We start from the raw sequence: 13,370 nt of genomic DNA on the forward strand, positions 1-13,370 counted from the left end.
AATCCTGAGGAGGACATGACACATTTTTGAGTGTTTAGCTCAATACTTTCAGGTTATGAGAAGGCAATCATCCAATGATGAGATCTGATGCCCAAGAGTTGTACTAGAAGCTAGAGGTGCTAACTCGGCACTCAAAGAACTAATACTGTCCCCAGATAGACTAAACAACTTAAGCATAAACTCATACATTTTAAAGACAGCAGTGTCCTGGCCCCCAGCACTGTTGAGGCAGCCGACTCAAAACCAGATCTACTGATAATAATCTGGCTTTGTATTCTGGGGGCAAGCTGCTCTCAGCTTCAGGATATTCACAGAGTGGGCAGCTTCATACAGTTACTGTGAGGATAAAATTAGACAAAATATAGTATGTGTCTAACAACATACATATTTAATCACAATTATTATATAATGTACAGTTATCATTGAGAGCTGTGAAGCAGTATAGACGTGTCAATTAATTATACACCAATAAAATTGTGAAAACAGAAAAAACTGCCCAAGGGACTTAGGCCAGTTGTGTGAGAACACTGAGCAACCTTCTCTAGAGACTGCTCCAGGCTTCCTCTGGGCAAACTGTCAGCCAGGAGTTAATATTATTCTGGTCTCTGAAGCAAGAGTCATACTCATCCAGCTCCCTTTGGGCCATAAACCTACACACGAGGTTTTTAACACTCTCAAGAGTTTATAGTCTCATCTATCCAAATACTAACGGGAAAGTCTGTGATCTCTGACTACTGGGAAATGAGGACCTACCTGTGAAAGTTTTAATAGCCATGATTTGGAAAACTGCTTCCAGGAATAATAAAACTGTAGTCTAGGGAAATTACACTTATTAGTGAAGCCTCACACATTAGTGAAGGAAGAAGAGTATCTCAGACCCTCCCTGGTGGACACATCTGGGAAGAGAAGAGACTTGACTCATGGCAATCACCTAACTGGCAGGGTTAACTGAAATAAAACCAAGTAGCAACTGGGCAGTGTTACAGAACAGAATGTGCGGCACACGCTCAAACTGGCTAGTTCATAACTGCTGACCTTCGCACCAAAGTGGATATTAAAGGAGTAAGGAAGCAATCATGCAAAGGTGGGACATACATGCCAACTGTGCCTAGCCTGCCGTAGCAACAGCTTTGGAATGGTGTCCTAAAACTTGTTTTGGTTTTAGTGGTCCACAAGAATATAAGGCCTTACACAGAACTCTGTGCTGAATGCCCAGATCCTTACAGGACTCGCTGAGTCACATTCTTCACTGGTAACCGAGTATTGACTTGAAGGTATCAATTCATGTGATTAAAGGAAAGGTGTGTTCAAATCCACATTTAATCCACAGCAACCTGGACTGCACTGTAAACACACACATCCTATCATGTTTTCTTATACTAAGCACTATCCAGTTCCACACTTTTATATTTTTAATGCCAAGTATGTTCAGAAGTCTATTAGAAATGCTTATACAGAGCGCCTTCACAACCATTAACAATATGAAAAAACAACAAACAAGCAAACAAACAAAAACAGGTTTTACAAAATGACAGACTGAATATTCTTTATGTAATCATAGATGAAAGATATGCCCTATGATGAAAACACCTCAATTTGATAAATTCTTGCAAATTTTCAAAGAGCTGTCGTGTTATCTTTTATTTTGTCAGGGGCATTACTTGGTGTCGAACATGAGGTGTTAAGCCTGCTACCCAAGCACTATTTAGATTCTTGCTTTAGGTTATTCTAATAAGCCAGTGATACAAATATTACTTCCTCTTAACCGCAAAAGAACTGGAGAGGGCAAGAATTTCATTACAGAGCCTGTGAAGGACAGATGAACGATGCCACAACGGGTCCAAGTAGCACTTCTACAAACTGACCTTCATCCGTGTTAGGCTCACCTGATGGCTGAGAAAATCCTAAGAATGGTCTTTCTATATGTAAATGCTATTTTTAAAAATTTTTATGATGTGAAAATTATGTAAAATGTAACCTTCCTTCTGTATATAGTCCCTTTCGTTTCCACATTTCAGAGGGAGCGTTAGGAAAACAGAAAGGGCCCACGCGAGCTAAAATACTTACTGAGGGGATGTCATCACTCATTTCTCCTCAAAATCATTGCGTGTCACATCTATTCAACAAATCATTCCCAACCAAACCCCTTACATACTCTACCACTCATGTCACCCTCCATTGATACCTGGAAACCCAACAAGCCAATAACACGACCACACAAAATGAAGTTCTCAGAGACAAAAGGCCTACCATTTTAACTAGGTCACTGTATAGTTATGACTTCACTTAACTAGGAAAAGGAACATTAGTGCTAACTTTTTTTTTTAAAACAAATATATGGGCAGCTACAGATAGAAAGAAGAGAAGCATCAACAAGAAATAGCCATACCCTCTCCTCCAGTCTGGCCAGCTGCTCTTTGTAGAATGCATCCTGCTTCCGCATCACTCGGTCTTTCTCTTCCAGCTGCCGAGCCTAAAAAAGATACAAGGAGTAGACTATATTGAGAGAAAGTGAAAGCAGCAACCAGGAAGCAAAACTCAGGCAGAAACATATACAAAGCTAACTGTCATTGTGGTCTACTAGGTCCCTACTATAGAAAACATTAATATGATGATGATTGCTGCATTTGTGTGTAAAGAATGAAACAGTATTGTGTTTTTCTTACTGTAACAGCTGTGTCCTACTTTGTCCAAATGTATCTGGAAATGTCAGAATACAGTGTACAGCAGACTGTCTTATTTAACTTCTCATCCAAAGAGTAATTTTAAGAATTAATAATATGCAGAATGAAACTTCTGTCTGATTTTTAGAATTAGATACATGTTTGTTAACCCTGAACAAGTAACAAAAAATGCCTATACAAACCTTATATTCAAGAACCCTTGAGTGATTAGTGCAATTTGTATGAAGTTACATATATTTATTCCATTTCCCGATACATGAAGTAGCAGCTTACTCTATTAAGCAGCCTTGTTTATTCATTATTTGAAAATTTAAAGATAATAAGTATAATAAAGTATTAAGACATTTAGTCATAATATTAATTTTACAGGATCATATTTTATAAAATTTTTAAAAAAGCAATAATATTCTATTCTTCATAAAACAAAAGAAGATGCCTACTTGTGGGTGTCTCAAGGTTGGTTAAAATGCAAACCCACATTTTCAAAACTATTGTTATCCTGAATTATGCTAAACTGATTTTTTGTTCCTGAAACAGAAACAATTTCTCTTTAAAATGTTACCTCATACTAACAAAGTTATTATAGTACCATTTTGTGTTCAGTGAAGGTTAAATAGATGTTTGGCTTTTACCTAGAAAAAAAAATCAATGTATCTTGGTATTTCCATCTTTATATGGTTTATATTCCTTTGAAAAGTGATCATATGTTGCCTGGCTCACTCTGTACCAGAGTAACTGTTCAATCGAGTTCTGTTTAGTTTGTATCAATGCATTTGCTCATGGTAGGGTTGTTGTTGTTACTTACTTTGTCTTCAATATCCTGCAGCATGTTGAAAATAAACAGATATTTAGCAACAGACAGAAATACAGATATTTAGATATGTGGACAATTTTCCCATAAATCTGGAAGATATTTATATGCAAGTAAATAGTCTATATTTTCTTGGTAGAACACAGTAAAAAGTTAACTGTGTATTTTAGGATTTCAAAGGAAAAAAATAAATGTAGAAAGAATTTTTGACAGATGAAGATACTACATGAGAAAAAAAAATATAACTTATCATTTAAAGAGACCAAACTAAATTCAATATGAATGCTCAAAATATAAATAAGTAAAAATCGAAAATGACTGAATTTATTCTAAATGGCCTATTCCAAATAGGCCAATGACAAAAAGGACAAAAATCCTAAGATAAAACTGTGAAAGTTAGTTTTAACAAAAGTCAAAGTGACACATTATAGAGACTGGTGATTCACATCTATTTACAGATAATAAGCCGTTGAAAAACAACATAGCTACACAATCAAAGAACGTGGATAAAAATTATTGTATTATTCATCTGTCAAATTGACAGGAATGAAAGATTATAATCATCAATATTGGTAAGAATACAGGAGGGTTTCATTTATATTGTCAGAATATATAAATGGTCTAACAATTTCTAGCATTAATTTGACAATACAAAATAAGTCTTAAAATTGTGCAAAGTCAGAAAAATGTAAAACTTCTCCATTTCCAGCATGTTTTTACTTTTTTTTTTTTTAAGCAATTCCAGCAGCATGAGAACACACTCACCACAAGGCTGTTAAGAGGCCACAAGGAAAAAGAACTGAAAATAATCCAAGATATCAATGGCTTTTATGTGTGTGGACAGTATATATCACATATGTCACCTGAGAGGCAAATTTGATAAGAAACCACCTAGATCAGACTGGCCTGTGAGCATGTGTTGACTATTAACTGATAGCAAGGGCCCAGCCTGCTCTGAGCAGCACCATCTTGTAACGACCCTATACAAGTGGTCCCTAGGCTACATTGGAAAGTTAGGTTAGCATGAGCCTGCGACTGAGCCTGCAGCAGCCTCTGTCCATGGTTTCTACTGTAACTCCTTGGCTCAGGTCAGAATGGCAAAGAGCCTGCCTTCTCTCAATGAGGGACTGTGACCTGGAAGTGTAAGATGAAATGAACCCTTTTTTCCTCTAAGTTGCTTTCATTCGGTGTTTTAATCACAGCAACAAAAGGAAACCAGAACAGATACGCTCATAAATATTGCAATTACTCTTACTGATAGACAATTTTACTTTTTTTGTTGTTTTTGTGGGTTTGTTTTTTTTTTTTTTTTTTTTTTTTTTGAGACAGGGATTCTCTGTATAGCCCTGGCTGTCCTGGAACTCACTCTGTAGACCAGGCTGGCCTTGAACTCAGAAATACGCCTGCCTCTGCCTCCCGAGTGCTGGGATTAAAGGCATGCGCCACAGCATTCAACTGTAGCAGCTATTAAAATTAAAAAGTTCATTTATCTAAGATATATGATATTCATAAAAGAATTATGTAGACCAACAATAAAGGAAGAACAACAGAGTTTAAGCAAATAAGAAAAGGCCCAACAATAAAACAGTAACTACAAAGATTGTAGCAAAAAATAAAATCAGAGATTTTGACCCAGTCACATGAGCAGGCATTAGGACTCATGCAAAGCTGACATTTCAGAAAATAACTTAAATAATCAAAATATCAATTGTGTGTGTAATGTCTGTGGTGGGGAATAAGTCACAATAGTAAGTAAAGATGGTTCCTTACTTTAAATAAGAAAGGACTGAGAGAGCAGAGAAAGACACTAAATTGATTGATTGCATGCTATAAAGATGTACAAAGAAGTAGAAAGCATGCTGAAATGCTACCAGTAGCTATGATGTACACAATGAGGGCTACATTTCTTATCTAGGCTATTCCTTATTATACATAGTGAACAGTTCTTACTTCTGTAATCCCAGAAAACTTAAATATGAGTATTTTAAGCTACGAGAGGAAAACATTAACTGATGTAGAAGTTTTTGTTAGTTTTTTGAAACAGGGTTCCTCTGTGTAGCCCTAGCTGCCCTCAATTTGCATGTCTCTGCCACCTGACTGCTGAGATTAAAGGTGTGTGTCACCATCACATGGTTTATACTCTTCAAAAAAAATTTAATTAGAATATTAGCCCTAGTAGTTTTAAATTTAATTTGAAACAAAGCCAACAAACATGCCAGTACTTTAAGGGGCAGGTGTGCTGGGATTAAAGGTATGCCCCACAACATCCAGCCTGACACAGGGTTTTTTTTTTTTTTTTTTTTTTTCTTTTTTCTTTTTTCCGGAGCTGAGGACCGAACCCAGGGCCTTGGGCTTGCTAAGCAAGCACTTTACCACTGAGCTAAATCCCCAACCCCCTGACACAGGGTTTTAAAGAGTAAAGTATTAAATAATGATAGTTTACAACTTCAAATTTTATTTTAACTTGAACACCTATAGATAGAAAAATTACTTCCTAAACCCTCCATTCAAAGTATATTTTTCAACATCAATATTAAAATAATAGTATGGCAAAAATTTTTTTTAGATTTTCCTATCTATCTAAAAAAATGCATTGAGTATGTACCATGAGGATATTTGAAAAACACGAAGACAATTCAATATTGCAAGTGTACTGTTGAGTCTTATTATGAACATAGGAACAAGGAACAAATCTGATGACTTTGAAGAGCTGTTCTCCACCTGAATAAGGGATGAGCAGGGGTATTAACGGCTGAAGAACTTAAAGCTACACACCAACTGTCGGAAGCATACTCTAAAGACCTGAGAGGGAGCCATCTCCAACAGCCTGACAGCATCAAACTATACACAAGCATCACAACTCTCCCCAACTGCACACACAATCGATATCTTGATATCCACTGGGGAGAATAACTAAGAAAGAAACATGGCCACAACACTTCAGTGGCACATCGCTTTCAAACAGTTAATGGGATGCTGGGAGGAAAAGTCACACGATATGAATCCTGAAACTTAAATAAGCTGAGAATACATTGGCTAAGCTAATGGCTATTGAGAATGGAAAGTCACACTTAGCTTAAGAGAAAGCAGTAAACTGACTGCAAAGAAATAAAAGTTCAGACACAGAGTCATTGTAAATGAACAAATATAAACAAAGAGGATTACAACATTATTTGCTGTTAAGGTAGGATCATTTCTTGAGGGAAAGATAAATATAAAGTCTTTCCCCATGAATGCTTGCTATTCCTATAAGAAATCTATACTATTAGCTCCCAGATTGTGCTAGGTGTGGTACAACATGATTGGGTTGAAAACATGACAGAATATGCTAACGTGGATCATTATGGAAATCTAGTCTCCCATAATCAAGAGAATCAAAGAAAATAAGGAAATCAAGTCTTATGAACCCCAAGCAAATGCTTTGATGTTTAACTCAGTGTTGGCCATTAAATATTAGCATGAACTCACCTCTTAATAGATTTGTCTCTTTTCAGACAAAGTTTGAAGATGCTTCACAACAAAAAAATACACTAAAGTAAATACAAGAGGATGCGGGGACATGGGGAAGACACACTATGCTGATAGGAACTTTACCTTTCCACGAATATTCTTTGGAAAATCCTCATGGCTCAAAGTTTTTGGCATTGCTGTGCCCTCTGGTTCAGGGATGGCACAAAATGATGGCACTAGGAACTCAGTGATGTCACAATGACTTAGTCACAGTATGGCCTTGTGAAAGTCTTTGAATGCCAGGGCTGGAATTGAAAACTCACTGCAGAAAGCAAAGCAGGTACCTGCTCAGTGTTCTTAAGATGATCCCCTAAGAGCAGACATCATAGAGCTAAGAAAAGGCAGCCTTCTTAAAGAGTTCTCAACAGGTACACCTAGCACTACATTTTCTTCTATTGTTAAGTCCTCGATCCTTCTGAAATACAGACATAATGAGCTGGGAGTCACAAGGACAGGGATAATATGTGCCAGGCAGGTCTATCTGTCCTCACAATTCATGTAAAAAGATAAGCAACTAAGAGCAGCAATGGAGTTATTCATTGTCAAAATTATGAACGAAGCATAATATGTATAATCTCAATAAAATTATAGGAGAAAAACAAATACCAAAGGGTATGGCTTAGCACACACTTCAAGACTGCACCAGAAGTTACAGAGGATCATCAGGGAATAACAGAAATGTGCCAGAGTAAACACTGGAATCCTGTCAAAAATGGGAAATTACCCAGCATTCTCTGGGCCTCTGGTAAGAGGATTGAAGGCTAATGCCCACTATTAACCTGACTAGAGAGAACGGTACAAGAGACTAGCAAAGAACACCTCTCTGTTTCTACACATTCATTTACAGAGACGATTATGTGAGGAATGACCTGGCCTGAACATTCAGGGTCTAGGTGGAATAAGAGTTGAGAAAAAAGGGACACAACAGAGGCACAACTGTGATGGATTGAAATCACTGAAGTGTGAGCCAAAATATGTCTACCCTTTTTCAGGCTGTTCAGACAGCGATGTTCACTTCATACATTTCTACTTCTCTCCTCAGCTCAGTTTCCAGAGCATGGTACTTAACAAAATAAAAGTTATAATTTATGGGCATTTCTTTAGTGGTTTTTTGTTTTTGTTTTTGTTTGTTTGTTTTTTGAGACAGGGTTTCTCTGTGTAGCCCTGGCTGTCCTGGAACTCACTCAGCCCATGCTGGCCTCGAACTCAGAAATTCGCCTGCCTCTGCCTCCCAAGTGCTAGGATTAAAGGCGTGCACCCCCATGCCCGGCATTAGTGTTTTGTTTTTTTTAATTGGGAGGGGGATTAACCTATTCATCTCTCTTGTTTTTGGTTTAATTTTATATTCAAAACTTATTGTTATTACCACTTGGTTAAAAAAAAAACTTTCATAACATTTTACCGTGGTTCTTTTAATCTTTGTCTTCATTTGCATGTTTTTTTCCTCACACACCTTGCCTGTCCTTTAACTCTCAACTCTCTGGGGCAAGAATGAGGCAAGACATTTCTCCTCCTCTGTCTACATCCTTGACTCAACCAAAGTCAATACTTCCCACAAAAGCAGCATCCAGGATCCAGTGGCCACTACACTGAAAGGTATATACAAAGTCACGGCATATCATGTGGATCTGTTACTCAGGCTAAAGACAAAACAAGGTAGTGCCAATATCTTGCAATTAAGAATGAAAACAAATCTTCCTAATAGGAGCCCAAAGTTAAATGGACGCTTCTGCAAAGAATGTCATTCAGCCATGTCTTGATCACAGTAACACTGCACAATGGCTGGTAGGAGTGGGACTTTATTAGTGCACACACCGATTAATTACATACTAAATGTGAGATACAGCTTCCTTATTTGTAACACTTTATTTTTAGTTTATGTGTATGTATGCGTGCATGTGCACCTGTGTGCAAGTGTCAGGAGAGTGTTTGGTGCTCTGGAGCAGGAGCAACCGGTGATTGTTGGGTCACGTGACTTAAATGCTGGGATTCAAACTCCAGTCCTCTACAAGAGCACTATTAACTGTTGAGCCACCTCTCCAGCCCACAGTTGGGGTTCTTAGTAAATGAAAGTTGTCAAGTATTTGAAAGTAGGCTACAATATTATATAAAGAATCTCCCTTCAGTGTTAACATGCTATGTGCCTTCAACAGTGCCTACAGCTCAGGGATGGCAGCAATGGTATATCAGAACCTGTTTAAGCCAGTCTTGTATCAAGTCAGTGACTGACGACAGAGATCCTTACTTGGGACACTTCTGACATGTGGACCAAGTGACTCACTGCTCTGGAAGCTATCCTGAGCATCACAGTATATGCAGCAGCATCTCTGACTCTGACCTACATAGCCCAAAAGGATCATGGCCAAATTTCTCTCCAGCCATGGCCGAATGTCCCCTGTTGAGAACGGCTGTTCTACAGATTGGTAGTTGCTTGAGCTCAATGATCAGCAGCTCTTTCCCCCTGGGGAACCATTTCAGCAAAGAACAGCAAATCGGGACATCACTGATTTCACAAAATGGGTTCTATGAATAACACTGTTCCTGCCTGCTAGTAAGTATCCATATGTATTGGAAAATTGAACAGAGAACTAGCTGTACCATAACCTCACAGCAGGGCTGACCTGCAAAGACAGTGCACAGAATTGTTGAGAATGGCCACATATGTGGGATGGAATGAATCCTATCCCAGTCAGAGAGCAAGCTAGACATTTTGATCCATTATGTCTAAGCTAGAAGAATTAAAGAGATACATAAGCACACTCCTGTGATTCCATGTAAAACAAGACTCCAAGCCTCCATCACATATAAGATTCTAAAGCCTGTGACCTCATGTTTGATTCGGGTAGGACTGATATTTGGCCGACATATGTTGGAACTGGTTTAAGCTTGTTCTGTTTGGGCAGTGTTGTCTATGCCAGGCTCCCTGATAAAAATTTTACAAGTCACACTTGAGAACAAAGCATAGTGTGCTTCCACCAAAACTTGCAAATTTCATGTTACAGAGTAGTAAGAAATCTCCACATGGAGCTCAAAGAACAGCCTCAAGAGTCCAGGCTGTACAGTTAGAGGTTTGTTCTCAACACCCACTTAAAACAAGAAAACGACTGCAGTTCCCAGTGTCTAAGAAAGACCAGATAAACGCTGAATCAAAATGGACTCAGCTGGCCGGGCATGGTGGCACACGCCTTTAATCCCAGCACTTGGGAGGCAGAGGCAGGTGAATCTCTGAGCTGGAGGCCAGCCTGGTCTACAGAGGGAGTTTCAGGACGGCCAGGGATACACAGAGAAACCCTGTCTCGAACCCCCCATACCCCCCCAAAAAAAAGGACTCATCTGAGCAGTGATGCCACACACCTTTAATCTCAGCACTTGTGAGACAGAGGCAAGTGGATCTTCTGAGCTCGAGACCAGCCTGGTCTACAGAGTGAGTTCTGAGACAGCCAGGGCTACAGAGAAACCCTGTCTCAAAAAACTAAACCAAACCAGAATAAACCAAAACAACAACAACAGTAAAAAGAAAAAAACAAAAACCAAGAGTTGAAATTGACTGCTAGCGCTTCAGGACTTGCGCTTATTCTCTAGCTCTTGCTACTACATGCTTATGAAAGTCATGGGTGGAAAATGAACACATAACATGTCTAAAAGACCACAGTGAACCAAATTCAGAAGCTAAAGGCAGGAACCGAGAGTTCTAGCTTAGTAACAACCCCCCTCCCCCCAATCTCTTGCAGAGTAATTAATGCAACACTAAAAAACTTGAAAGATGTACATTAGCTGAAAGAGGACAGCACAGTAAAGGACAGAGTAAAGAAGCTAATACATAACTGTCCGGGCTTGCAGCAGTAAGGGACACTCATCACCACATGCAGCCACAGCAGAGATCCGTGCTATCACATTAACCGTTTCCAGCACATGGAAAAGCAGGCGGCTCTTAACTAAACTAGAGCTGAGGTGGCGCAGAGTGTGAAGAAGCCTCAAGCATCTGGTGCTGTGTGAATTAGGTGCAATTATACCGAAATGCATCTATTTCTTATTCCACGGTGAAGAATAAATGTCTATTCCCAGGCATTTGTTTATAATCTTGTTTTTCCACGAACATTACCAAGCTCAGATTCTCTGAAAGAGAAGAAAACTAAACTGTACTATCTGGGCCAAGGCATTCAGTGTGACTGATCTGACAAATAAATTGGACAACAACACAGAAACAATTACTATAAGACTACTGAATTCTTTTTCTCTGGATGAACTTGCATTTGTTCCATTTAAATTTAGATTTAATGTTCACACTATGGAGAACAATTGGCTAGTCAACTGTTCTTGCAATCTGTTTTAAAGATGAAGCTGGGGAGACACACGCACACACACACACACACACACACACACACACACACACACACACACCAGGGTCATCTGGGTTATTGTATGGGTAGTGAGGCTCCTTGTTGACTAAGGAGATTTTGGAAGGTCAGGAACTAAGTTGGTTCTGGGACTCCTACCTCTTGTCAGCAGTTTATTTTCCAACACTCTAGAGTGACTTCATTCTGTACTGGTGTAAAGTTAAAGAAGACTATGTGAAAATGACTTGCCAAGTGCATCAGGCTATTCAGTGGCTTTGCAGCACAAACAGGGTTAGTATGATTTCTGCAGCACTTGATACCGACTATTGTAGAAGTATTGTTCAAAACAGCACCTACTTTGTGCCAGTTCAAGTGTGGGATACAATTCCTGGGAGATTTAAAGTACAGGAAATAAGTGACAGGGTAATATCTGGAAAGAATGAGCAGGTGCAGACTGAGCACCTCAGGCCATCAGGCAGGTCTAGTGCCACAGCAGGAGGGGGAAGGAAGAAGACTGCAAAGACCGAGGAGACCCTAGTCAGGCTGCTGCCCTTCATGGCAGAGCCGAAGGGCATATGCTTATGTCTGCCACATACTCTGAACTTCTAAGTAACAAAATAAGATGTCAGGAAAGTCAACTTCTGAGCATACAGAAGGGATACCAGCAAACTAAGGGTGAGCACCATGTGTGGACCTAATTGGTCCTTCAGAACGGCTTTCCTTGTGTGTAGGACAGGCAGAGCAACTCCAACATGACAGACCAGTGGGATAAGCTGAATCGCAGGTTCTGTGCTCCAGAAAATAAACAAATGGTACTCGAGAAGTTAGAGCTGCAGTTCCTTCCCAGCAGCTAGCGCGTCATCTTGGCGACTCACTTTGTTTTGAGTCTCTTTTCTTATTTGTGAACTTCACGGACTAAGCTAGACATCTTAGGTCTCCTTCTCTACCATATTTACCACAGCATGTCTGCTTTGTGTATTTTGAATCTATAGTATGGCTAGGCCAGAGGAAACTCAACAGATGAGCTTGTTCTGATGCCAAACTCTTAGGACTTGACAAGCACACACTGAGCATTCGGAAATAGCCAGGGGCAGACATTGTGTGGATGCAGGTTGCTCCCACTCTGCCTGACAGTACTGGGAATGGGTTTGTAGCTGCTAAAACAGAGACTTGGCAAAACTAACTGTGCTGTTTCTCTGGGTTGTTAAAACCTAGAAAAGTAAAATAGGTAAGGTTGGTAAAGAAGGGAGCACTCCTATCTGCTAACCAGGTCATTCTATAGTTTTCATTATTTCTATACAAAAGTAAGGCGAGAAAGTAACTAGACATCTTTTCTTCAGTTATGGCTCTTTTTGGAAGTGGACACAAAAGAATTACATTGTAAACTCAATCACCCAGGTTGAAAGAGAAAAAGAATTGATGTCACTCTCAGGAAAGCTGCCTGAGGAAGCCTGGGAGGGAGCCACCCATCAGCTCTTCCCTCTGTCTGACTCACTCCCAACATAACCTCATAGAGAATGCCTCTTCTTAGCAAACAAAACTGTAGTGGCTGAAGTTATATGGCAGCAGCATTTGCAACTAATGCCATATTTAAAAAAGAAAGAAAAGGGGAGGGGAGGGGAGGGGAGGGGAAGAAAAGAAAAGAAAAGAAAAGAAAAGAAAAGAAAAGAAAAGAAAAGAAAAGAAAAGACCTACTGACTTGATAACATAGGAGAGTTAGCAATGAGGGACTTTGAAGAACAGTCATAAACCAAAGAAAACATTTCCCTTATATGCTGATTTTAAAACTAAGATGTAACTCTGCAACAGGATCTAGAATTTAGAAAGAGCTGGAGAGACGGCTCAGTGGTTAAGAACACTTGTGCTCTTACAGTGGGTTTGGTTCCCAGCGCACAGATGATAACTCATAATCATCTTCGATTCTGCTTCAGGGGACCTGACAAATGGAGACTCCTCTAACACACTGTACGTACTTTTAGTATAGATCTACTGCCTAGAGATTCAGGAATGGCACCTTGGATTTTTATC

The 13,370-nt window shown here is 39.3% G+C and overlaps 1 protein-coding gene across 3 annotated transcripts in view; it reads right to left on the bottom strand.

Annotated features, from left to right (window-relative positions):
• Chchd3 (coiled-coil-helix-coiled-coil-helix domain containing 3) overlaps positions 1-13,370 on the bottom strand; it is a 268,067-nt gene that overhangs the window by 97,696 nt on the left and 157,001 nt on the right. For 2 of the 3 annotated variants that reach the window (NM_001355667.1, XM_006506468.4), the window contains exons 5-6: positions 3,490-3,504; positions 2,390-2,473 (exon numbers count right to left, since the gene is read on the bottom strand). In NM_001355667.1, the coding sequence (NP_001342596.1) occupies positions 2,390-2,473; positions 3,490-3,504 (99 nt within the window). The remainder of the gene's footprint in view (positions 1-2,389; positions 2,474-3,489; positions 3,505-13,370) is intronic. The other variant, NM_025336.2, reaches the window with a different exon arrangement.

This window comes from Mus musculus, chromosome 6, assembly GCF_000001635.26.
Source record: "Mus musculus strain C57BL/6J chromosome 6, GRCm38.p6 C57BL/6J".
Classification (NCBI taxonomy): Eukaryota; Metazoa; Chordata; class Mammalia; order Rodentia; family Muridae; genus Mus; species Mus musculus.